The 24921-nt window shown below is 47.8% G+C and overlaps 1 protein-coding gene across 2 annotated transcripts; it reads right to left on the bottom strand.

The window, feature by feature from the left end:
- Positions 1–13493: 13493 nt before the first annotated feature.
- On the bottom strand, positions 13494–19294 carry RPL7L1 (ribosomal protein L7 like 1). Of its 2 annotated transcripts, none has more exons than XM_008515813.2 (7): positions 18942–19294; positions 18209–18317; positions 17158–17321; positions 15974–16111; positions 15136–15245; positions 14732–14946; positions 13494–14316 (listed from the first exon to the last, which is right to left on the bottom strand). In XM_008515813.2, the coding sequence occupies exons 1-6, from the start codon at positions 18980–18982 to the stop codon at positions 14738–14740; spliced, it is 771 nt and encodes a 256-aa protein (XP_008514035.1). In that variant the 5' UTR covers positions 18983–19294; the 3' UTR covers positions 13494–14316; positions 14732–14737. The 2 variants fall into 2 exon arrangements, with proteins under 2 accessions (XP_008514035.1, XP_008514036.1); XM_008515814.2 differs by having other exon boundaries at positions 17158–17318; positions 18942–19281.
- Positions 19295–24921: the final 5627 nt, after the last annotated feature.

The following is a 24921-nucleotide window of genomic DNA, read 5'->3' as shown; positions in this document are numbered from 1 at the left end:
GCTTGTCAAACATGCTGTGGTAGGCGTCCCACATATAAAGTAGAGGAAGATGGGCACGGGTGTTAGCTCAGGGCCAGTCTTCCTCAGCAAAAAGAGGAGGATTGGCAGTTGATGTTAGCTCAGGGCTAATCTTCCTCAAAAAAACAAAACAAAACAAAACAAAACAAAACAAAGAAACAGTGCATGCGGGCTCCAATTTCTCCACAGCCTTCCCAACAGTTGTGATTTTGGTTTTTTAAAGCAGCCATCCTAATGTGTATGAGGTGTTTTCTCATTAGGGTTTCAATTTGCAATTCCCTAATGATTAGTGATGTGGAGTACCTAAGGTCTCTGTATTTTAAGGTTCTTTTATACACATTTATGTTATACTAATTTATATTCCACCACTATTTATGAAAGACCCACTTCATCCCCGCCAGCATTTGGAATTCCTTAAAAAAAATCCTAATTTAATCAGTTAAAATAGTATGTCATTTCTCTGATCACATTATTTTCCCATCTTGTTGTTTCCTTCAGTGTATTGCCTATTTATTGTGCTCTTGCAGTCCTAGTGTCTTGCTGATTTTGTAAGAGCTTTCACATATTAAAGATACAAACTCTTTGTATATTGCACTTTTGGAGCTATTTCCTAATTCACTGACTACTTTTAATCTCACTTTTTAAATTTTTAACCTGCAATTTTCTGTTTCATATGAAGCACCATATGTATCTTTCCTATTGGGATTTATCTCACCCCGTTTAAACGTAGAAAGTGCGCTCCCCTCTAGAGAGCGGATACGGTCTCCTTCTATCATCGTTTTGCATGTGTAGTTTAATCCCCACCCCCCAGCCCCATTTAACTCTCCTAGGAATTAATTTTGCTGCATGGTGAAGATGTGCATCTAAATTTTATTTTTTTTCCAAAGAGTTTACCAATTATCCCAGGATTATTAATTGAATAATCCCTCCTGTCCCCATCTTTTGCGAAACTTTCTTTATTGCACGTTAATATCTTTTATGTTGGCGGGTTTATTTCTTCCTGGTTACGGGACTTCTTTACTCTGGTGCCAGCCTCACCCCATTTCCCTCTGGATGTTTATTTTAACAATCGTGTCGGACGACTCGCCGAGTCCTGAGGGAACCGTCTGCAGCCGGCGCCGCGCTCCCGCCCCTTTTCCCGCGGGGCAGCCTGGAGGCCTAGGGCGCCACGTGTTCCCAGGCGCAGCGGGCGCCCAGGTGCGCTCAGTCAACGTGGGTTCCCGCCGGGAGGGGGGTGGGAGAGAGGCAGGTGTCCCTAACGACTTTCCCGCCCTCCAGCCAGGGGAGGGGCTGGTCCGGGCTCCATGACCACATTACAGATGGGGAAAGAGCCCTCTTTTCGGAGTGTCAAGACCTTCCCGAGCACTGGAAGGGTAGAGCCCCCTCCTCCGCGAGCGCTCGCTCTCTTGGGTCACGTCCAGCTGGCACAGCTACCCTTCCGCTTGGCCCGCTCTCAGTTCCCTGGACACAGCTCTGCCTGGAAGCGCTTCTTGCCTGCTCCTCACTTCAGTTTTCTCCTTCCAAGAGCCCTAGGAATCTTTTCCTGACTCACAGTCTTGCTGGTCCTAAAGATGCCCATGCCCAGGTCAGGGAGGACGCCCTGACACTCTGGCCTTAGATCCCAGAGCCCAATCCCTTCTCTGATCTCCTCACTTGGCATTGAGCCTGCCATTTGCTGACCACTGCTACGAGCCAGGCGGTGTTCACAGACATCTCATGAAATCCTCACAACCGCCCCATGAAGAGTTCTCAACCCTGTTTACAGTGGAGGAAACAGGCTCAGAAAAACGAAGTTACGTCGCTGAAGATTCTCCAGCAGGCAGGTGGTGGAGCCCGGCGTTCCCCACAGGGATGTGTTTACAGGTCTGTGTCTCTCCAAAGCTCTTTGCACAAGGCTTTTGGGAGAATTAAGTTAAGTATGAGTACCCATCTGAGCGCCTGGTGTCCGACGGATTATTACTCTCCTCTCTTTTCGCTTGCACAGGTAGGAAACCGAGGCCCCTTGTTAGACTGAGATGACCCACAGAGAAAATGAAAAGGAAAATTAAGGGAAAGTAGCAGTGCTTATAGAGAAGACTGCTGATATCACCAACTCATTACTGGCTGTAAATCAGACATATCCCATCAGAAGATTGTAACCAGAGGTGCAAAATGGGGGTGAGCAGGTGCGTGTGCTGAAACATCAAGGAGCCGTCTCTTCCAGTGATACCGACAGGGGCATCTGATCCATTGATCAATTAAAAATCCTACAATGATATTTCTAATAAGAAGTAAAAATCACCTAAATGTTTAATGATAAGGAAATAGCTAAATGAACTAGGGTACATCTATGTGATGCAAAATTATGCAGGCCTTAAAATGTCCTTTCATTCAAAATCATTTATTGGTCTCTTTCTTTTTAAGATTGGCCCTGAGCTAAGATCTGTTGCCAATCTTTTTTTTCTTCTCCTTCTCCCCAAAGCACCCCAGTGCGTAGTTGTATATTCTAGTTGTGGGTCCTTCTAGTTGTGGCATGTGGGACGCCGCCTCAGCGTGGCCTGATGGGGGTGATAGGTCCACACCCAGGATCCGAACCTGGGAAACCCGGGCCGCCAAAGTGGAGTGTGTGAACTCAACCACTCTGCCACAGGGCCAGCCCCCTATTGGTCTCTGTTTTATGCCAGAAATTGGGGCTGGAGATAATAAGATAAAAAAGAGATATTCCCAAAAGTTAAGGAAGGAAATAGGTTCATAAACAGATGGAGACTTGGAGTGTAATAGATATTGTGACTGAAGTGTATGCGATATGTGTGTGTGCATGTGTGTGTGTGTGTGTGCACGCGTAGAAGTAGAGAGTGGGGTCCCGAGAGAGTGAGATCATTCTTATAGAGTTGGGGTGGACATCAGGAAAAGTGCTTTAGAAGATGATACTTGAGCTAAGACTTGATTCATTCTGAAGAGTTTGTAATGACATGGAAAAATGTTTCAGTTGTGTTAATTTTAAAAGGATAAAAAAATGTACATGTGTGTTCTGATGTTGATGGAGCCACCACACCAGCTTTGGGTTGCCTGACACCAAATTTAATTTATATAAGAAAGACATAAACTTATCTTGTGGAAACTATTGTTATTTTGGTTTTTCTGTTGCTCACTGCCAAAACTAATTCTAACAGAAAAAAAATACTGGATGTCCCAGGGTCCTAGCAGGAACACAGGTGGGTAATTTGAGCAGAGTTTAACAAAGGGATTGTTTATAAAGGGGTGGGCAGGGTATAGGGAAACCACTGGGGTGGGGCTGCTGCAGCACCCCGTGGCTGGTAATGGTGGGGTGTGAGCACCTGAGTCTGAAGAGGGGAGGGGTGGGAGCAGTTACAGGAACCCAGAGCCAGAGAGAGCTGCGTGCAGAGGGTGCCTGACAACAGCTGTGACCCTCAGTCAATGGACGTAGTGCTGATTCCGAAGGGAGAGAAACAGGAGGATAAATTCCCTGACTTGGTCATCCCCCCATCTTCTGATCCCTGGCTGGTGCCCTCACTGGCTGAATCCAAGTGGGGGATGTGGGAATCCTTGGATGTAGTTCAGCTCCCCAGGGCACAGGGCCAGTTGGGGTGGGGTGGGGGTGAGGTGAAGCTGGAGGGTCACAGAGAAGCTCTTCTTATCCTTGATTCAGAGGAAAAATCCATGTCCCCAGCACAGAGGACACACAGTATCTCATCACCTGTTATATTATTGAGAGGGGATGTCAATTTGGTTCTACTCCCACTGAAACCTAAGATGTGAGCTACCACCAGTGTTCTTCACATAAGTTAGCAGAGGAAAATGAGAGTTATGAGGCCTAAGTTCATAATCACAGCTGCCCCTTGTCACTCCCGAGGACACATTCTCCTTATCCTTTGCCAGCACCTTGGCTGGACAGGATTCTTTACCTGTGGGTCACTCAAACCTTTATTCCTATAGGGTCTGAGTCCTTGGTGGTCTTGACTTTGTTGGGTTGCTGAAGTTTTCTGTTAACCAGGACTACTGGGCAGAGGATTCTTAAGAGGCACTTCAGTGAATCCCCTGGCTTCCAGATCTAGCCCCTATCTCAACTATGCAGTAGCAACCTAATTTTCTCTGGTCTTTGGGAAAAATCAACCCAGACGTTACAGAGACCCCTTTCTCTGCCTGTTGGTTCAATAGCATGAGAAATCGAAATGGCCAGGGACCCTCCGAGCCTCCCAGTTGTCAGCACTGTGATTGTTCCACAGTGCAGGTGTTTCTCCCTCGGATACTAGGATTGCCAGACTCCTTGAATCCAAGGTTATGGGAATGGGTAGCAAAAATTCTTCCAGTAGGTTATAGACTTCAGGTATAATAGTGAGGAGACTGCTGCTGCACCTACTTCATTACATATGATTCTGGTTATGGCTTAAAGAAGACACCGCACCTGTAGGATCGCACCTCCACCTCGCAGGCATAGTTTCTCAGTTCTGCTCCAACCGAGCCTTCAGCTGGCCATGCTATCCACCATGCTAGCTGCTTCTGGGTCATGGGGCATGTGGTAAGGCCAGTAAATTCCTTAGGTATAAGGTCATTTGTACATTTCCTTGGCTGTAAATGTGTGCCCTGGCTGGGGATGTTATGTGGAGCGCCATGGTGATGGATAAGATGTTTTGTAAGTCCAGGAATGATGGTGTTGACAGAAGCACTGTAGGCAGGGAAAGTGAATTCATACTTGGAATGTGTGTCTGTTCTCATGAGGATAAAGTACATCCCTTCCATGCTAGGAGGGCCCAGTCAAATCAACCTACAATGAAGTGAGAACGATGCTCAATTAGGGACTCAGCATTGAGCTGTAAGTAGGATGGACACTCAGCACTGGCCACTGTCGGATTAGCCTTGGAGAGGAGAAGACTGTATCACTGAGCCAGAGCATAGCTTCCATTTCTTCCACCATGGGTCCACTGAGCAAGCCCTGGAATGCCTGGGGAAAGAGGCTGACCATGGACCACAGGACTGTTACCTTGTCCACCTGATGACCATTCTTATCGAGGGTCATTGTAGCTACTTTGCCTTTGGCTGTTACACAATCCTTTATTCTGCCAGGACACCATTATCTCACTGAGATCAGGGAATCCAGTTCCATTGATCTATCCAGCATCCCTCACTAGCATCTCCTCTAGAGAGGACAGCCATCAGAGCAAGTCAAGAATGCTGGTGGCCCTTACGAAGGCTTTCTTAGTGCCTTGGTAAGAGGAGTGTTTTCCAGACCCCCTTAAAATATATGGCTAGGAATGGGTAAGCAAGTTTCACATAATAAATCCAACCAGCATTCCCATCTTTCTGAGAGTTCCGATTCCTTCCTCTACTTCCCCAGGGAAGTTCTGGCATTTCAAAGTATTAACTGTAGGCTACCATTAAGTCCAGGCTTTAACGAACCATCCTAGCAGAGTATTAATGCCTCTCCCAGGTGCTTGAGCCAACACATTAAATCCCAAATCCTGGATAAGCATCCATGGCGATGAGTTTGGCCAAACTGAGCCTTACATTCCACCCTCCTGGGTCTATTTCCCTTAGAACCCTCTCCACACATGCTCCCATGGCTCCCACCAAGGCAGTTTGGCAAAGCCTGTAACTCTTTCCTTCTGGGCATTCTCCTCTTAGCGTGGGCCTTGTGCTTCTCCACCCAGGCTGTGTGGGATGTAACTCATGTAGGGCCTGGGGCCAAGAGGGATGGAGGTGGGAAGGGCTCAGAGGCTGATGTCCTAGGACATAGGAGCACTGTAAGAGAAGGTTGTCTCCACAGACAAGAGGATTTGGGGGCTCAAAGTTCTCAGCCTCATCTGTGCCTGCCCAAATGTCCCTATCCCATCTCAGGGTCCCACCCTTCCCCATCAATACCCTTATCTTAACATAAGAGATGTAAAGGGTTGAGTATTTAATGAGCGCCACACTGTGGCAACCCTTACAATGACATCCCGGGGCCAGTCCTCAGCTGCATCAGCCCTCTCTGCCTGTAGGAGATGAGGGACTCCTTCAAGCTGCCATCAAGGTGACCTGATTGCTCACTCACATTCCCCACCAGACAGCGATAACTTCTAGCTCTCCTTTCCCTTGTGCGTGTTCCCTGTAGTCATCAGAAGCCAAATGACTCCATCCATAGTAAAGAAGAGCCACGGCCATTTCATCTCCCATCTCCTCTCCCCAGCAATGGAGTACCCTACACTTCATCCCATGCCACCCCCAATGATAATTTGAGTAATGATGATATCTTTGCGTGCAGTGGATTCCCTGGGTGCATTGCCCCCTCACTCTGCAAGGAGGCTTCCCCTGTACTTCTTGAGTTTATGATCAATTCCAGTATCCTGTCTGAGGCTGCTCTTGGAACCAGTTCCTGTATTGGTGAGTATGGGCGGGAAATAGATGACACACTTATACTGGGGAACTTGAGGAGAACTTAATAAGAGGACTATTTACAGAGGGAAGCGTGAAGGGAAATCCCAAGCGGCAGTGCAGTGCCTGGGACTATTAACAGGCCTGGAGGAGTGAGGGGAGGCAGCAACAGCAGGGCCGCAAAGCCAGAAAGCCGTGTGGAGGGACCCTGCGGCCAGTGCTGATCCTGTGGGGAGGGAAACAGGAGAATCCATACCCTGACCTCCTTCCCCTCCTTTCTTCTGCTGGACCCCCCTCACCCCCACCCCTCTTGGCCAAACCCAAAAGCTAGAGGGCGAGGGAGCCTATTGCAGGTGTCTGTAGATGTCAGTGTCCAGGAGGCTGGGTGGACAAGGGTGGAGAGAGGACCTGGAGGGGCCAACAGAAGAGAACCAGCAAAACCACCCATCTGATAAGAGCATTAATAACTGCCTTCATTGAACATCATTCATTATCCTAGTTAATCTGTCGGACAATCCTGTGAAGCAGGCACTAGCATTGCTCCCGATTCACAGATAGAAATCTGTCGCACATGGGGCTCGCCCCGTGGCCACGTGGTTAAGTTTGCGCGCTCCACTGCAGGCGGCCCAGTGTTTCGTTGGTTCAAATCCTGGGTGCGGACATGGCACTGCTCATCAAACCATGCTGAGGCAGCGTCCCACATGCCACAACTAGAAGGACCCACAACGAAGAATATACAACTATGTACCGGGGGGCTCTGGGGAGAAAAAGGAAAAAAATAAAATCTTTAAAAAAAAAAAAGAAAGAAATCTGTCGCACAGACAAGTGAAACAACTTGCTTCAAGTCCCACAGCTCGTAAGTGCCGGAGGTGGGATTAGGACCCAGGCTCAGTCTGGCTCCAGAGTCGGGCTTGGGCCAGCCCTGCAGGCTGACAAGCTGACCATAAGAGCAGCTTACGCCCGTGTGTGCTGGTAAGATCAAATACGTTTCAAAACCAGTATAATGTGTGGGCTGCTGATTTCAATTGGCACGTAATGTTGTTACTGCACCAGGCACATGCTACATTATTTATGCAATAAATTATAGGATATGTGTATATCATAATTATCACAATAACATAGCTCTGTGACTTTTCCCCTGTATGCGGTGAGCCCCTTGAGGATGGAGATCTGTATGCCAAGCATTTGGCATTGTGCACAGCGTGAGGTGGGCTCTCAAACGACGCTTGCTTTGAGTTGAAATCGATCTTTTCTCCTTGAGTTTATAACAATAGATTCAGTCAGTCAGTCAGTCATTTAGTTAACATTTCTGAGCACCATTAGGTCTCTGCAGGTGCTGGTCTAGGCACATGGGCATATGGATGAGTAGGACTCACAGTCTAATCTAAGAGACAACATGTGGATAGTGAGATGAGCAAGGGACGGTGGAAGCGCAGAAAAAGGATCAGTTAATTCTGAAGGCAATGATGGAAGAGGTGGGCCCATTGAGGAGAAGCCTTTGAAGGATAAATTGAGTTTGAAATAATGAGAGAGAGGGAATTTTCAATGAGATAGAATTTTTTAAAATCATGGATGAAAGATGTCTAATGAGTTATAAATGAGCTTAGGGGTGTTTGGAGCCTATCTCTACACTTAGAGATTGATATCTGGCCTTGCCACCCCCTGCCGCAATGACCTCGTGGCCTCCTGGGGTCCTAGCTGATGCAGGGAGAGGCTGTGGGCGTGCCTGGACTGGAAATCTCTTTGCCCCTGCCTGTGGGCTTATTCACTTTTCCTTCTTTTGCCTCCCTGCCTTCTGCATGCACATCCATGACAGTGCGCAGGCTCAGAATGGCTACCCACAGGGCTGGGGTCTCTGTGCCCTCAAAGGAAAGGCAGCCTGGGATGGGGAGAGAACACTGGGTTAGGAGTCAGCAGGCCCAGGTTCCAACCCCAGCCCTGTTCCTCCCTTTCTTTCTTTCTCTTTTTTTTTGCAAGATTGGCAGCTGAGCTAACATCTGTTGCCAGTCTTCTTTTTTTTCTTCTTCTTCAACTTCCAGTACATAGCTGTATATTCTAGTTGTAGGTCCTTCTGGTTGTGCTATGTGGGATGCCGCCTCAGCATGGCTTGATGACGGTGCCATGTCTGCGCCCAGGATCTGAACCAGCAAAATCTTGGGCTGCGGAAATGGAGTGCACGAACTTAACCACTCCGCCCGGGGCTGGCCCTATTCCTCCCTTCCACGGGCGGTAGCTCTGTATGTAAGAGCGTTGGGCTCAATGGTGTTTGTGGTCCCTCCTGACAACCCTTGATTCCTAGGCTCATCCTGCCTCTCTCATGGAGTTGTGCTGAGGATAAAAGGAAAGAATGCGAGAGAAGAAAAATGATGACACTGAGACAACTCCCCACTTCCCAAACCCATGCATGTCACTCTCCCTAATTCTGAGCAAATTTGGTCCTCACTGTGCCTGGGAGGACACCCAAGGTTTGTTTTGACCTCATAGAGATGTTTTCATTTTGCACTTGACAGGTAGGAAAGAAGGAAATTGTGGAGCAGAAAACCAGAGTGCCCCAGCTAGGATGTTGGGAGTGGAACTGGTGCCAGGACATCTGAGACAGGGAGTGAAGCTGGTGAGTTAGGAGGGCATCCTTAGGGCGAGAACTGCAGATTGCCCAGGAAACTGAAGCAGGCCACAGAGCAGGATGAGCTCTTCCTTCATTCGGTATTCTGTTAAAAACGCAGATTGCTGTACTGCAATTCAATTCTCACGCTAACCACCTGGAGTTAGTGCAGACCCCACAAGTTAGAAGGCATGGTCCCCGACAAGACTGCTCTGATTTCAGAGGTCAGAGGGGTCCCCAGGCTGCAGGTACTTCTGACTGGATACAAATTTGGGGGGTTTCCATGACCCCCTTCAGGCTCAATAATTCACTAGAACAATGCGCAGAACTCAGGAAAGTACTATTCTTTTGATTACAATTTTACCAGAGAGGACACAGATCACTATGACCAGCTAAATGAAGAGACTCATAGGGCAGTGCCGAGCTTCTGGGCCCTTTCCTTGTGGAATCAGGGCTTGTCACCCTCCTGACACATCAGTATGTCTGCCAACTGGACTTCATGTCCAGAGTTTTACTGGGGTTTCATTACATAGGCATGGTTGATTAGATCATTGGCTGGAGCTTGAACTCCATCTCCAGCTCCCTCCCCTCCTGGACCTCACTGGCTCAAAGCCCCAGCCCTCTAATCATGTGGTTGGTCTTTCTGGTGTGGCCAGCCCCAATCCTGAAGCTATTTAGAGGCCACCATGAGTCACCTTGTTGGCATAAACTATCAGGGCCCACCATGAGTATCACTCCTAATTCTTGGGAAATTTCAAGGATTTACAGTCTCTCTCCCAGGAACCAGGGACAAAGGCCAGTCAAATTCTTTATTATATGACACTCAGCGTGGTTTCCTCCAGACCAGCTTCTCAAGCTCCCTCCCTCCAACTTTTTATTTCGACAAGTTTCAAACCACGTAGATCACCAATTCTGGGCAATTTTGCCACATTTGCTTTCTCTCTGTCATCATGATGTTTCACCCCTAAATGCTTCAGCATGTGTCTCCTACGAACAAGGTCAATCTCCCACATAACCAGAGCACAGTGACTGCACTCAAGTCATTTCACATTGATACAACACCATCATCTAATACACGTGCCACATTCACATTTCCCCCAGGGTCATTTGTGGAGCAGAAAACGTCCTTTATAGCTGATTTCCCCCTCATCTTGGATCCAATCTTCGCATGTTTCATATCTCCTTTCAACTGACAGACTTTCTCAGTCTTTTCTTTTTCTTTTTCTTTTATGACATTGACATCTACAAAGTGTCCAGGCCAGTCATTTTGCAGAATGTCTCTCACTTTGGTTTGTCTATTTCCTCAAGACTCGATTCAGAGTGAACGTTTCCGGCAGGAAGACTATGGAAGAGACATAGTATTCCCGCATCTGCAGTGTCCTTCTCAGTGCATCCCGTCAGGAGGCACATGATGCCAGTTTGTCCTCTTAATAGTAATTAAACTTTGAATCCTTGATTAAGATCAGGCTAGCTTTCGATAAACTTGGAAACCCGAGAATTATTGGTATTGACTTTCCAAGCAGTCAGAGGGACTGCAGCACACCTGGCCTGCTTTCATCTTTTCTCACCTGCTTTGGGAACATGAGGAGCAGAGTCTGGATGGCAGGAAATGGGAAGAGAGTCTCCAGGCTCTCCAGTGGTGTCACTTATTCCCAGTTCTCCTGAGGCCACTGGAGATGGCTCCACAGCCATTATCTGTCCGGTGCTTCTGAGCCTGGGATGGAGATTATCTCCCCGTCATGTGTCCATGCATGTGTCCCTGTACGTGCGCAATTCTGCGTGTGCAGGAAAGCAGGTATGTGCACAATGCCTATGCATGTGTGCAAACGTGCGTCTTTTTGCCCGCATCAGCGTCTCTGCACGCACGTTCCAGTGTGTGCAAGCCTTCAAGTTTCTTCTAAAGCATATGCCACGTTGGAGGCTCTGGGGTGGGCTAAACTGTGTATGGGTGTGTGCAGCGCTACTGCGCGGAGCTTGTCACGATTCTCAAAGCTCCGCCCTTTCTGGGCCGGCTTGGTCTGGTCTGCGACCCCCCTTCATTTCCTCCGACAGTGGTTGCACCCATGCCGCCCGGAAGTGTTTGCCTGCCGCACCCATGCCACCCGGAAGTGTTTGCCTGCGTCCACGACATGGCTTCGCCGACGGACACGGACTGGCCTGGCGCTCCGCGCTGGGCGGGCCGAGCTCCCAGGCCGGCGGAGTCGGCCCCGGCCGCGGTGACCCTGGCGCAGCTACTGCAGCTGGTCCAGCAGGGCCGGGAGCTCCCGGGCCTGGAGAGGCGCCACATCGCGGCGACCCTTGGCGAGCCCTCGGCGTCTCTGCTCCCGCGGAGGCCCAAGCCCTGGGAAGCGGCGGGCAAGACCGAGGCCCCCGCGCCCCCGCCCTAGACCCGGGGCTACAGCTCCCGCGGACCCTTGGGTACGCATGGAGGACCCTCCTGGAGGGGCCAGGCGGAGGCAGCGACCGCTCCGTCCTAAATGGCACGCAGTGGGTTCCTGAAGCTCGAGGTCCTTTGCAGCCGAGATCTGGAGGACGTGACTGTGGCATGAACTCGGACCCTGGATACTGGCCACTCTGTTATTCATCTTTTGTGCGTTCGCCCTGAACTGTCTCAACTGGACTTAGGCCTCCTGGGAGCATCATCGGGGTTGGTTTGTAGCCATATTTCTGGACCATGATCTTCATTAAAAATGTTTAAAAAATCCCGTTTCAATCCTTTCATGTAATTGAAACAAACCTCATACTTCCTTGACTATCTGCTATGCAGGTATGTTTTCACTTTAAAGATGCTACACACTAACCGGGTCTGAACCACTGGGAACAGCTTCTTAGCAATGTAGAGAACGTCAGTATTTATCTGTCTCCCGATTCACCTTATTCTGGGGGTTATGGAAGTGAATACAGGATCCATTTTAGACAGCCATTCTCCAGATCAGCAGTTAATAAAAGGTTTGATGATAAAACTTGGCCCAGAATGACTTCAAGGATACAGTAAATGAAGAAAAGCCCAAGCATTAAAAAAAAAAAACAAAACAGCCAACAACAAAAACCTTAGAAGCCATGGCTGTGGGAAGCAGCTGGGTCAGGCAAGGGGCTGGAGGCTCAGAGCCGAGGAAGAGCTCCTCCAACCACCTTCTGAAGTCGGTCTCTTTCAACAGGCCATGTGGCTCTGCCCCACTGCTTCCTGAAACTAGGTAGTCTCCCCTACACCTGGAAGATATCAGGTACATGCCCTGTCACCAACAACCCACATTAGCATACACGAATCTACATATAATGCAAGAGGAGCTTTTCCCAGATAGAAAAAGTATAGTCCCACGACTTGTTCAGGAAATGTTCTATCATGGTACACTATGCAGAAGTGCATAATTTTTATACCCTATTTATTTACATAGAATTCTACGTTAAAAACTATTATTTTGATTACTCCTTTACCAACCATGTGAAGCAGAAAGGCTAGTGTGTATTAGCCCCATTTTACAGGCAAGAGTGGAAATACTCCCATATTTTGTATGAGACACATCTGCGATATAAACCCTGGGCTTCCACACTCAAAACTGTTCTTTTCCCATTACTTTTTTATTTTGGGGGAAGATTAGCCCTGAGCTAACATCTGTCACCAATCCTCCTCTTTTTGCTGAGGAAGACTGGCCCTGAGCTAACACCTGTGCCCATCTTCCTCTACTTTATATGTGGGACGCCTGCCACAGCATGGCTTGCCAAGCGGTGCCATGTCTGCACCAGGATCCGAACTGGCAAACCCCAGGCCGCCAAAGTAGAAGGTGCGAATTTAAGTGCTGCACCACCGGGCTGGCACCCCCGTTACTTTTTGATACATCATTTTAAAGTAATCTGCTTTCACAATGCTTTACAGTGTAAATATTCATCTATAACATCTATCTCTGGGAGGTTAACTCTTGAGGCAACCAACCTAATTAATTAGTCACAACCTGTCACATTTTAAGGTATTATTACATCTCTGACTTAATCTCACAGCTATGTTTGAGGGCCCCAGGAGCCAAAACTTCAGCAAAGCTGATCTCAAGGGACCAGGGGGCTCAATGGTTAATTCAGGCGTGTTTACAAGTCTTACCCTGGGCCTGGTGCGCCCTCATCCAACTCCTCAGAAGGCAAGTTGAGGCGACTGAGTGACAGGAGCAGAGGGAAGGCTCATTTAGGAGTAGACACTGATGACAAATACAGCAGAATGAGACCCCCTTTTCAGGTCAACCGTCCCCAGGAGCCCTAGCGTTGGTCTACTATGTCATTATCAGCAGGATAGAGGGTAACGCTTCTGGAGTCTAGAATATGCGAGGAAAGGGTCTAACTAAACTGCCTGCCCGGGGTCTAAAAGACCAAATAGTGCTAATTTCATCTAGGCCAAACCAAGGAAATGGTCCACTCTTTTCTGATTTGGGTTTTAAGAAGAGGACTGATCATGAGGGAAACCAAAAAATTCCATCCTGAAGCCCAGTGGAAATACACGGTGAGCAGCCCCCCAAGTTACAGATGGCACACGAGCTCGGCAAACGACGACTGTATTCTTAACAGGAAACGCCCAATTGGCATGAAGGACAAACGCTATTTGGGTAAGCTTTGGTCTTCCGCAGTACATGGAAGCAGAGGAGACTAGCAAGGTCACAGCCTGGCTGAGCAACGCTGACAGCGCACGCCTTCCTCACATGAGGTGCAGGGCTCCCTGCGAAGGGTCTACAAACGCCCTCCAACTTCCAAGCAAAAATGGGAGTTGACGTATGTTCTCCTGGGAAAGGGTCCTTTCCCTTCTCACAGATGAGAAGAGGTTAAAATCCTGAGCTAGAGAAAAGGACCAAACCAGAAGGAAACTACCAGACACACTTAGAGCCAGCCAAGTCTGCGAGCTCGCAAAGGCATCACTGGAAAGTTAGAACATGGACTCGCAGCTGAGACAACTGAGCAGTGTTTTTGTGCTCTTCCAACTGTATTTCAAGTTCTTTCCAAAACAAGGCCCTAGGAACCCCCAAGTTCAATATGCCCCTGGACTTGGTCCACTGCTGTCTGATATTCATTCACCAACATTAAGCCCCCGGAAAGAAGATGTGACAAAGCAGGACTCCCTCCTCCACGGCGTGAGTCGTTTGCTGATTTCAGAGGTGCCAGTGGCGGCCAACTGGAAACACACAGGAACTTTTCCTTGGAACCGGACTCTGAGGAGAAGCGCCTGCCAGGACCATCGCCATCCTCTCCCTGACCCTTCCTCTCCAGTTGCTGAAGATATAGCAGGAAATAATCTTCTTTGAAGATACTGGGTAACAATTCCAAGAAACAAAAACACACGCTTCCAACGCATTGTGCTTTCAGATATTCTGAGGAAGAAGAACAAACTTCATTAATAAAAACTTACTGCAACTTGGCACCTAAGAGTAAAAACAGTAATAAAAAGCAATTTCAAACAGCTGAGATTCCCCAAAAGATATGGTTTAGATCTTCGAATCCCTTCTGAAATTAGTTCTTAATATTATTCTCTCCCCACTTCCAGCTAAATGACCATAGCAATGCAGAAGGGGTGTTTTTTGTTACTGAACACTCTCTAGCCTGTAACTCTTGGGATATACACAGCCCTGTGACCTAACCAGGCATTCCCTGCTCCAAGCAGGTCTCCATCCATTAGACTTTAAATACCAGTGTCCTCTCTCCCCACAATGCCAGGGTTACTCTCAAATACTGGCAAATGCAAAAAGAATTTCTAAGTGGCAAGGAATCAAGTCAGCCCAGCCTCACCTGGGTTTAGTTCAGCTGCCGGATGAGCTGATTGATGCGTTCACCTCGGTAGCCAGGGGAGCCCACCTCCTTGAGGAAGCCCACTCTATTCTTGGAAGCATGACGGGCCACTGAGAGCTGGAAAGGGCGCAAGAACCCTGAGATCATCTGGAAATGCTTCCCCGGGAAGGCAATTTCATGAATGAGGTCTTCCAAGCAAATGACACCAAACTTCCCTGAGAAACATAAGGTACAGGTTCCTTTATTCGACATTTACCCAGCATATACTGCAAGGCTCCTGTATGCCAGAGCTGGGTACTGTGCCAGGTTCTTGGGACCCCAAAAAGAATATGACCTGGACCCCACATCAAGACCACCAGATCCCTGCTTTCTGCCCCAACTGACCCCTAACGTGCACCACTTACCCAGGTGCTCCTCAATCACTGTGTTGTCCGTCAGAGGGATGGTTTTATTCTTGACCCTGGCTTGTCCACGTTTCAAGATGAGTTCCCGGACAGACTTCAGATTTGGAAATCTATGTGAGGCAGAGTAAAGTACAGCCTTAGCCAGCTCCTGGCACACTCCACTGCAAGCGCCACTCAGGCCTGTGGTCTGGCTGAGGACACATTCTCCCAACCACCCCCTCTGCGCACCAGGAAGCGTCCTGCACTCACAGTGCAGCTGGGAGGCTTGGGGATACGCAAGCGAAGAAGGGGGTGAAAAACCAGAGTGGCCCTGACTATGTCATCAGAAATGAAAACTTACAGATATAAATGTTCACCAGGCAAAAAATTTTATTTCCCCAGAAAAATAAAACAAGTCCTGGCTTACAGTCTAGGACTCTGGCCTCAGGTCACCCTCTACTCAAGACGGTGCAAGAGTTTGACATTAAATGCAAGCCTTTGTTGGGTTTTGATGTTTGAAGGAACACTACTCTTACACAAGCGCTGCCCCAGCTCTGCCTCAAGACTCGGAGAATTTCTCTCTCCTCCACCCATCTTACTCAGCCCCAGCCTACAAAGGAGCAAGCCCTGCCAGGGTACTGCTCACGGTGCATCAGCAGCACTGCCCCTCCTGCTCTACCTGGCCCATGTTCCAAGGCTCTTAGGGCTGGCAGCTGATTTCTGGTGACTGTGGTCACAGCAAAACGTTCCATCAACACAACAACATGAGCACTGGACGACAGGATGCTGTGCACCCTGCTGTTCCCAACACGTTCAAATACAATCTAAGGTGAAGACAGACACAAAAAACTGTACTCACCCCCAGGTCACGTAAGGTTCCACTGTGCGCAGCATTTTCATGGTGTGAGGGGTCACTCTGACAAAGACACCACTGAAAATCTTCTTCAGGCGAAGCTTTGCAATGGTACTCTGCACCAGTAAACTCACCCCATTAATCCTGAAACACAGGAAGTCAGGTTCTGTTCAGTTTATGTCAGCCCAGCAAGCACCTACGAAACGCCTGCCACTACTAGGCACCCACAGAGCAGACGCAGATCGCGCCTCACAGAGCTCAGCCGAGCAGGAAGCAGCTATGCAAAGGGATCATTTCCACACAACGTGGAGCAACGCCTGAGGTGCTACAGCAACAGAGATGGTCCCTGGATCTGTGGTGTGCGCGCCTGCGTGGGAGGTGGGGCGATACGTGTCAAGCTAAGGAAACTGGACTTGCTTCCGTGGGAGGTTAAAGCTACGGAGGATCCTAAGTAAAGGAGACGTGATCAGATTTCTTTTTGACAATCACTGAGGAAAGCATGTATGACCGATCTGAGAGGGTGACACCAGAGGCAGGGAAACTCAGTCAGAAAGCTAATGTGGTACTCCAGGAAAGAGATTAGGGGCAGTGGTAGGAGGGCTCATAAATACTCAAAACCCCACAGGCTTCTGGTTTGGGTGACTGGGTAGGAGAAACAAGAAAGGGCAAAATTGTACGTGTAGGTAGGAACAGGTAAGGAAAGTGCCCCTAAATGTGGGAAACACTTTATGCACGCTCCCCAGCACCAAATATGCTCCATCCACCCACTCGCCCTTTGTTCGGCTCCTAGAAAGACGCCTTGACTCCCTCACGTCAAGACTCTTTGCATCTATGCCTGGAAAGCTGTCCCCCAACACTAGTTAATTCCTATCACATTTGCAGGTCTCAGCTTCAAGGGCCTGCTTTACAAAGTGTCCCCACCAGGGTGCACACCCCTCTGCTACCCGTCTCCTCAGCCCCTCACATCCAGCACTTGACCCTCATAGCACTTGGTGCGTTTTCATGTCTATTTACCTAAAGTAAGTTTCCTTAACCTTCAAGACAAGAACTATGTTGTGCTCAACCCTGAATTCCCAGCACGACTTGCCTTAGTAGCTGAAGGCCTCCTGTCTTCTCATCTCCCTAGAGACTGGGTCTAAAGCCGAACCAACAATGTGCCCCAGCCTCACAGAACGTCACGAGTTCCTCACCTCTGGATGCGTACAACAAACGCTAAGGAATGTTCATCTGGCACTTCCAAGGCATGAGGTTTCACTTCTAGTCGCCTGAGGCGCACCCTGTCACGTTTTTGCCGCCAGGAATCATGCAGGAACCATTCCAGTCGCTTAAATTTGAGCTCTTTCCCCTTCTTCTGCTACAGAGAAGGCAGACCATCATCACCATTTTGTGCCTCTATTCATCTTTACTTCCACGACAGGGATTCACAAATCACTACTGACAGAGCTTCCTTCCCCGCGTTCTGCAAAGGGGAGCAAGTACCTCTATTCTTAGACAAGGAAAAGTGAGATACCCAAGTAAAGGGGGACTGGGAAAACCTGGGAACTACCGGGCAAAGTCCCTGTTAAATAAACAAGCAAAAATGAGTTCACACGCTGTCAACCAATGTTTCCCAACAAGTCTTTATGGAACCTAGCATTGTATTGGGCATCATAAAGCACAAATCAGGCAGGAGCTTGTTTTGTTTTCTGCCTCCAAAATACTTTCACAACTTTTTTTTTACAAATTATGTACTTTTCTCCAAAAACATTTTAGCAAGCAGTAAAAATTGGCACATTTAAAAAAATATGTATGTGTTCTTCTAGGTTCACAAGTATGTCTGCTCTCTCAAATTACTTGGTATGAACCTGAAAGAACCACCACCATTTCACTTTTTCCTTAACCAACTTTACTGCAGAATTTTGCCTGCAAAAAGTGTCTGATAAAGATGTGCTAAATGTGGGGCTGGCCCTGTGGTCAAGTGGTTAGGTTCGCGCGTTCTGCTTCAGCCGCCCAGGGTTTCAGCTGGTTGGGAACCTGGGTGTGGACATGGCACCGCTCATCAGGCCATGCTGAGGCGGCGTCACACATGCCACAGCTACAAGGACCCACAACCAAAAAAAACCCAATATATATATACACACAACTATGTACAGGGGGTGGGGGGGGGATTTGGGGAAAAAAAGCAAGTCCAGTTCAACATGTGCTGGATAAAACTCACCGAATTCCAATTCGAACCCCTTCCTCCCGGTTCCCCACCATTACCTTCCTCTTTTCCAGAAGCGCCTGCTTTGCCTGGGTGGCTTTGAGGGCCTGATAAGCCTTCCTCTTTTTCAGGAGATTTTCTGGAACCAAAGGGATCTTTTTTCTTTGCCTGATACAGAAAATTGAGATCAGCGATAAGATTTAGGAAACAAATCTTCAATGAATTTCCAAACCATTTCCTGGGCTTCGGGAAACACTACTGTCTTCAAATTCCTAAGGACTGAGACTCCCCTGAAACCTGTGGTTTCTGACTCTAGTCCTCAAAATGGACCCGTACCATTCACTCGTCGCCAAAGCCTTAAAAAGTGCTCAACCTCCCGGCATCTGGTTCTCGTATACGTCAGCAGCTACTGTGCTACAGCCTTTTATAAACACTAGCACACCAGCAGCGATATGATTCTACTAAAATCCTGCGGGGATGCAGCGGGTGCAGACCCACCTGCGGGCGGAATATTAAGTCAGGCTGGGAGAACCCAAATCTGGCACTCTCCAGGATAAGAGTCAATCCTCGCCCCTCGACGTAACCCGAACTTGATGGCGGCCCCCTCCACCCGCCCACCCGTCCCCTCAACCCTCCGGCTCCCCACCCCACCCTCTGTCATCTGAAGCCTTTTCTATCCTCTGCCTCCAGTTCACAAGTACCCTTATTTTCTGCCACCGAGGAACGAGCACCGTGGATGGGACTGGATGCTCAAGACCCCACTTCCAAAGATTCAAAGCCCCAAACACTCACTCTTCCTCCGCCATCTTTCCGCTGCTGCGGCTACCGCTCATGCGCAGCTCCACCCCGTGGGGCCGAGAGGAACCGCTCTATGTTTATTTGACCATAGAGATGTCTAATCTAGCTCACGGCCGGCGGACGCAGACAGCCCGCAGCCTCTTAGCAGCAGTGAACCGCTGAGGTTTTGTTAACCCTGATCCCTACAAAAGCTGCACAGAGCTTTCCTCGCACTGCTTCCAAGCATTTCAGAACCTGTATCATCTTCAAAATCCAGCCCTTTTCACTTAAGCTATAGTCTCAAAATACTGGTGGCTAGACTATAAACAAGGAACTGCTTCCCACAACGCACTGCGACTTCCGGCGTTGGTGAGCGCCGCTCTTCCGGCTTCTGCTCGGCTGTGCCCCCCTCATCCAGGGACAGACGCAGTCTCGGGTCGTGTTCTAGCTTGGTTGAGAGGTCTGGGGGCTCCAGTTGTGGCTTTCACGTGTGAGTGGAGGTGTTTGTGGACCGTTTAGGATGGTAAAGCATGCAGCTCCGATTCCGTCTGCCTGGCTCCCTCCGTGGGTCCCTGAGCAAGTTATTTAACCCGTCTGTAGCTTGGTTCCCTTTACCCATAAAAAGGTGTAGTAATGGTCCTTACCTAACAGCGTTATGAGGATTGTATGAGATACTCCATATAAAGCGCTTAGCACAGTGTTTGACTAAGCAGCCAACACTATGTTAGTTATTAGTGGTAGACCGAAAACTAGAAATTCCTCCTTGCCATCTCAGAACCTTCCGTCATAGCTCTCACCACCTGGAACATGCTTCCTTCTCTCCTGGTCTTCATAAAACAATGAAAAACATCTCAAGTCCCGTCTTTTCTGGAAGCCTCTAGAACAGCGCGTCTCAAGTATGAATGTGCATAGGAGTCACCCGAGGATCTTGTTAAAATGCAGATTTTTATTCAAGAAGGGGAGGGGGTCTGGGGGGTCGATGTTTTGCATTTTTAATATAATTCAAAGTGATGCCGATTCTTCGGTTCTATGGACCACATTTTGCCTAGCAAGGCTCTAGAGTAGTCTCTTTCCTTTCTCTGAATTCCTTTGGCACGCAATAAAATAACTTCCCCGTGATACTAAGAGAGCAGGGACCGTGCCTGCCTTGTGCATCACTGTTCCTAAGAGTCTAGCACAGGTTTCTCAATCTTGGCAGTATTGGCATTTTGGGCTAGATAATTCTTTGTTATGGGTTGCAGTCCTGTGCATTGTAGGATGTTTAGCAGCATCTCAGGCTTCTACTCACTACATGCCAGAAGCACCCCCACTCCAGTCGTGACAAAGAAAAATATCTCCAGGCATTGCCAAATGTTTAGCTTAATATATGTATATATTTATTTATCTTAAGGTCCAGGGCAATGTCGTTATTTGACAGTCGGCACTTAACAGACTTCACTACAGACTTTCTCCTGTACTGTTTGGCTTCTTATTTCCCTACTTAGATTGGGTGCTCTGAAGGCGGGCAATTTGTCTCATATTCTCTCTATCTTCTGCAACACCTATCATAACAATGGGCACCTGCAGGGGCTTGTGAACTATCTAAGCTCAAGGCATCATTCTGGTAGTTGCTGTGTAACTAGTCCAACCAGAGACAGTGCCACAATGCACAGAGCTCAAAGGACAACACAGTCTTCAGAGTCACAGACAGTGGTGGGAGGCTCATTCTCATCCACTCTTTCAGCATCTCACCATGTGTCTTTGTAAAGAGGCAAAAACAGAAGCATCACCAAAGTGTAAAACATCCATTAGATAGTAAACAAGGAAGAAAAATAAGTAATATTTTGTAACTCCCCCAGTCTACAGATAAAAGGTATGTTCTGTGGTACTGAAATTATTGAGGAGAGGAGAAATTTCAGGGGTATCAACAATACTCCTGGCTGAAAGGGACTTGGAGGCCAGGAATCAGGCAGGGTTTTCCAATGCCAGCAGATGGTGCTAGGAGAGTACTTATTCTCAGTGCTAGAGCTATCGTTCCACTAGAGTGATCCCGAGAAAAAGAGGTTGAGTCCTCTTCAACGCAAAATTGTTCGCTAACTGAATACATGTTTACTGAACATTGACCATATGCTCAGGCAAGATACAAGGTTTTTATGTCAAAGTGAGGTTGCTGAATGAGAGCGAGGCATGGCCATTTACAGCCTCAAGAATTATTCTTTTTAGCTTGTCCTCAGAGGCCTCTCTTCTCTTTTTTCTTAACCAATTCAGTTATCCATCATTAGGAATGGCTAAATAAATTGTGGAAGACTGTGCAATTAAATGCAGTGAGGTAGGTCTCCACGTCCCAGAATCTCAGTGGTGGGTGTTTTTCATTTTTTGGCTGCTGACATCCGTTCCCATTTCCTAACAGTATCCCATTTCTCCTGTGGACTGGCCTCTCCCTCGTCGTGGGCAGTCTGGGAGGGCAGGGTATCATATCCAAATACTTGGCCCCCTAATAGGTAAGTTGAGAGGGTCTCTGGAAGATCTTTTCAACTTCTCCCACCTCCCCAGTGGGAGGGGGCATCAGAGCCTAAACTTCTCTGGGTTTTGAATCTTGAGTAGAGTGATGATAGAAGAAGTGTAGGAGGTTTGGGGCAAGGCTTTCTAAGGATTTCCACCCACTAAGAGCTCCTGGAGTTTCCTTGTTCCTCTCTTTCTCAAGCCTGATGGTTCTTCAATCTTCCCTTCAATCCTTATCCTTCCTATAAAACTCCTTTATGCTGGTGAAGCAGATCGGTTTCTGTTGCTTACAACCAAAGAGTCCTGACAATAATACTACTCCCAGACATTTGGTTACATCTGAAAAAGCAAAATACAGAATAGGGTGTAGGAGTGCTCCCAGATTGTTTTGTTGCTGTTTTTGCTTTTTGGCTATAAATGTATTTGTGTGCAACGATTTTGGAAGGATATACAAGAAACTTGATGGGGGTTATTTTTGGGAAATGGGAGTGGGGTCTGGAACGGAAGGTTTACGTTTGTTTTATGCCTTTTATCACATATGTATTCGTTTAAGAAAAACTAAGATATTACTCAGGTGTTACTCTCTAGGTAATCAGGTTCTTCTGATTTGCCTGTTTTAGAAACCGCTTCACTATATGTTGTTTTTTTTATAATTCTTTTTTTTTTTCTTTGAGGAAGATTAGCCCTGAGCTAACTACTGCCAGTCCTCCTCTTTTTTTGCCGAGGAAGCCTGGCCCTGAGCTAACATCCGTGCCCATCTTCCTCTACTTTATATGTGGGATGCCTACCACAGCATGGTGTGCCAAGCAGTGCCATGTCCAAACCTAGGATTCGAACTGGCGAACCCTGGGCCGCCAAGAAGTGGTATGTGCGAACTTAACTGCTGCACCACTGTGCCAGCCCCTGAATATACGTTTTTAAAGACTTTTCAGGGCCGACATTTTGTGGTTCTCTGAATTGACTCCAGGATCCCTTTCCTAACATGTCTCACAATAAGTTGTTTCAGTATTGCCTGCACCTCTGGATTATTTGGAATCCTACTTTTTTTCACTTAAGAGATAATTGAGCAGTACCTTCTCAGTAAGGCAAAACCACCACACTCAACACAACCAGAAGGGGGCTCCATCCGTAATCTCCCATCTCCCCCAAACCTCTTGGATTATGACCCTTCCTGCAGTCAACTTCATTTGGTTTCAGGCTTTCCTTGCTGCTTCCTTAGAGAGTGACGTGGGGTGTCCAGGAAGCAGGAGGGAAAGAGAGGACGGTGAGAGCAGCCAGATGAGCCTGGCGTTGGGGAAGGAACATGGACAACAGCTTTTGATCCTGATGAAAAACAAGCATAAGGGAGCAAAGGCGGGAAGGAAGAAGGAGAGCACAAGTGAAGGAAAGCAGCCTTCTGAGGGTTGAGGGTAGACACAGGAAAGCTAGGGTTGGAAGGGGACAGCGTGCAGTAGGTAAGAACAAAAGCACAACAGAAAACCCAAACCTCTGCTGAGTTATTTCAGGGGTAATGAAACATTAGCTTATTCCACCTTCCACACTTCTTCAGTAACACCTCATTTTACACCCTAAGAAGTGGAGGGCCGGGACAAGTCTTCCTAGTTTATAGGCAAGGAAGCTGAGGCTGAGAGTAACTTGCATGAAGGTATCTGCTTACCTGTTTGATGAAGTTCTGGGACCTGTTTCCAGATTCTGCTGCCAAAGGCACTTTCTGCCCAGCCCATTGTACTGCTTTCCTTGACCTTCACACAAATGATTTTTTCCTAAGGATCTTCTTGCCTTTACAAGCATTTTTAAAGGCCAGGCTCTAGTGCACGCCTACAAAGAATACAGATTAGTGTTTCTTCTAAAGGCTTTTCACTTGCAGCAATGTAGACACGGCTATGCATCCTACGGAATCCACTTCATACTACGAATGTGCTCCTACCATCTGTGTGTTTACTGAAGCAGGTTTCTCCACATATTTAGCACTATAATTACAAAATTCCTTTATCTTCATTCCTGCAGAAAGGACCATACTCTTTTTTTCTGAAATATAACCCAGGAAACTGTACTAAGACCCAGGGCATGGAAACAGAGATTGCAGCTCTCTACTAAGTGGCAGACTGAGAGTTTCAGCCCCGTTTCTTCTCTCCTGAACTCGTCAGTTCCTTCATGTAACAATTATTTGTGTGCTCGTTTCCTCTCTAGACTGTGAGTTCCCTAAGAGCAGAAATCATACTGAATTATCCGATATCCCCAGTGTCTGGTGCAGTGCCTGTCAACTGCTCAATGAATGTTTGGGGGTTAATGCTCTCCACCTGCAGCTGGCTGCCCAGGAGTCTGTGTCAGAGAACACACACAAGGCTGAAGTAGAGCCAGGGCCTGGCCCCTTGAGGACAGCACAGCTCGAGCCCTGCCTGAGATGCTGTTTCAGTACCCCCAGACAGTGGAGGTTTCTTTTCCTTTCCTTTCCCTTTCCCCGCAATCATCCACTGGCCACATTCTCCACATCAAGGAGTACTGGGGCCGCCCAGACTTAGGGCTGGGGTCTTTAACCATCCTAAGAGAAGATGCCTGGTCTTTCCTCTGGGCCTGCCCCTGGGGAACACAGAAACTCTGATCCTAACCAAGCAGCCAGATGATCCATCCTTCTAACTTTTCATTCAGGGGGCACTCCCACCGTGAAGGGCCTGAAGAGGAGCTAGAATGTCATGGTGGACAAACATTTGTCCTTAGCAAGAAGAGAAGCTTGACATCATGGCAACACTTCAAAAGACATTAAGGGATCCATCCATTGACGTGATTATTCTAACTTCTTTTCTTTATGAGAACTACTTCCTATTTCTGTATGGAGTACTGCAGTCTTCATTTCCCAACTGCTACTGCTTTGAGGGTGGGGGGAGTGCAATTAAACCACCGAGTAAGGAGTGTAAGTATAAATTCTAGGCCCCATAGAAAAATGTAAGGAATCCTATACCCTCACCCCGAGAAATACATTTCGCCCTCTGGTAGTTGCCCTAACAAGTTGTTCAAGAACTCAGACGGGCCTCTTGGGGCTGATTTTACAGATAAGTCACAGAGGTATTTCTCAATACAATTTGGTCAAATTGTGAATCCAAAGAGAAACATACTAATTCCGGAACAAGTCTTATGTAAAACAGTTTTCTTTACCTACCCTTCTTGTTCTTGTAGAAACAAAATAAATATGATAATGAGAACTTCCTGCAGATTCAAGCTCACTTCTCTAACTTCAATGACTCCATTTTTCCCTCCTTAGTAAAGACCCATGTGACAGGAGCAGGGATGGAGGCCGGAGGGGTCCATGACTACCTTCCTCACTGACCAGCTTTGTTTAATTTGTAGCTGTTTGGAAAGGCCGATTAATTCAAATCCTATCCCCTCACTGGTTAGGCTACTTTTTGGTGATGGTAAATATATTTAAATAGAACTCCCACTGAACACTTACTTACCCTTTTCTTCTGGGAAAAGCAGCCATTCCTATTTGCAAAATCAAGACAATCACAGGTGCACA

The sequence above is a fragment of the Equus przewalskii genome, chromosome 19, assembly GCF_037783145.1.
Source record: "Equus przewalskii isolate Varuska chromosome 19, EquPr2, whole genome shotgun sequence".
Lineage (NCBI taxonomy): Eukaryota > Metazoa > Chordata > Mammalia > Perissodactyla > Equidae > Equus > Equus przewalskii.
The sequence above is the reverse complement of the archived record's forward strand: the minus strand, read 5'-3'. Positions and strand labels throughout refer to the sequence as shown.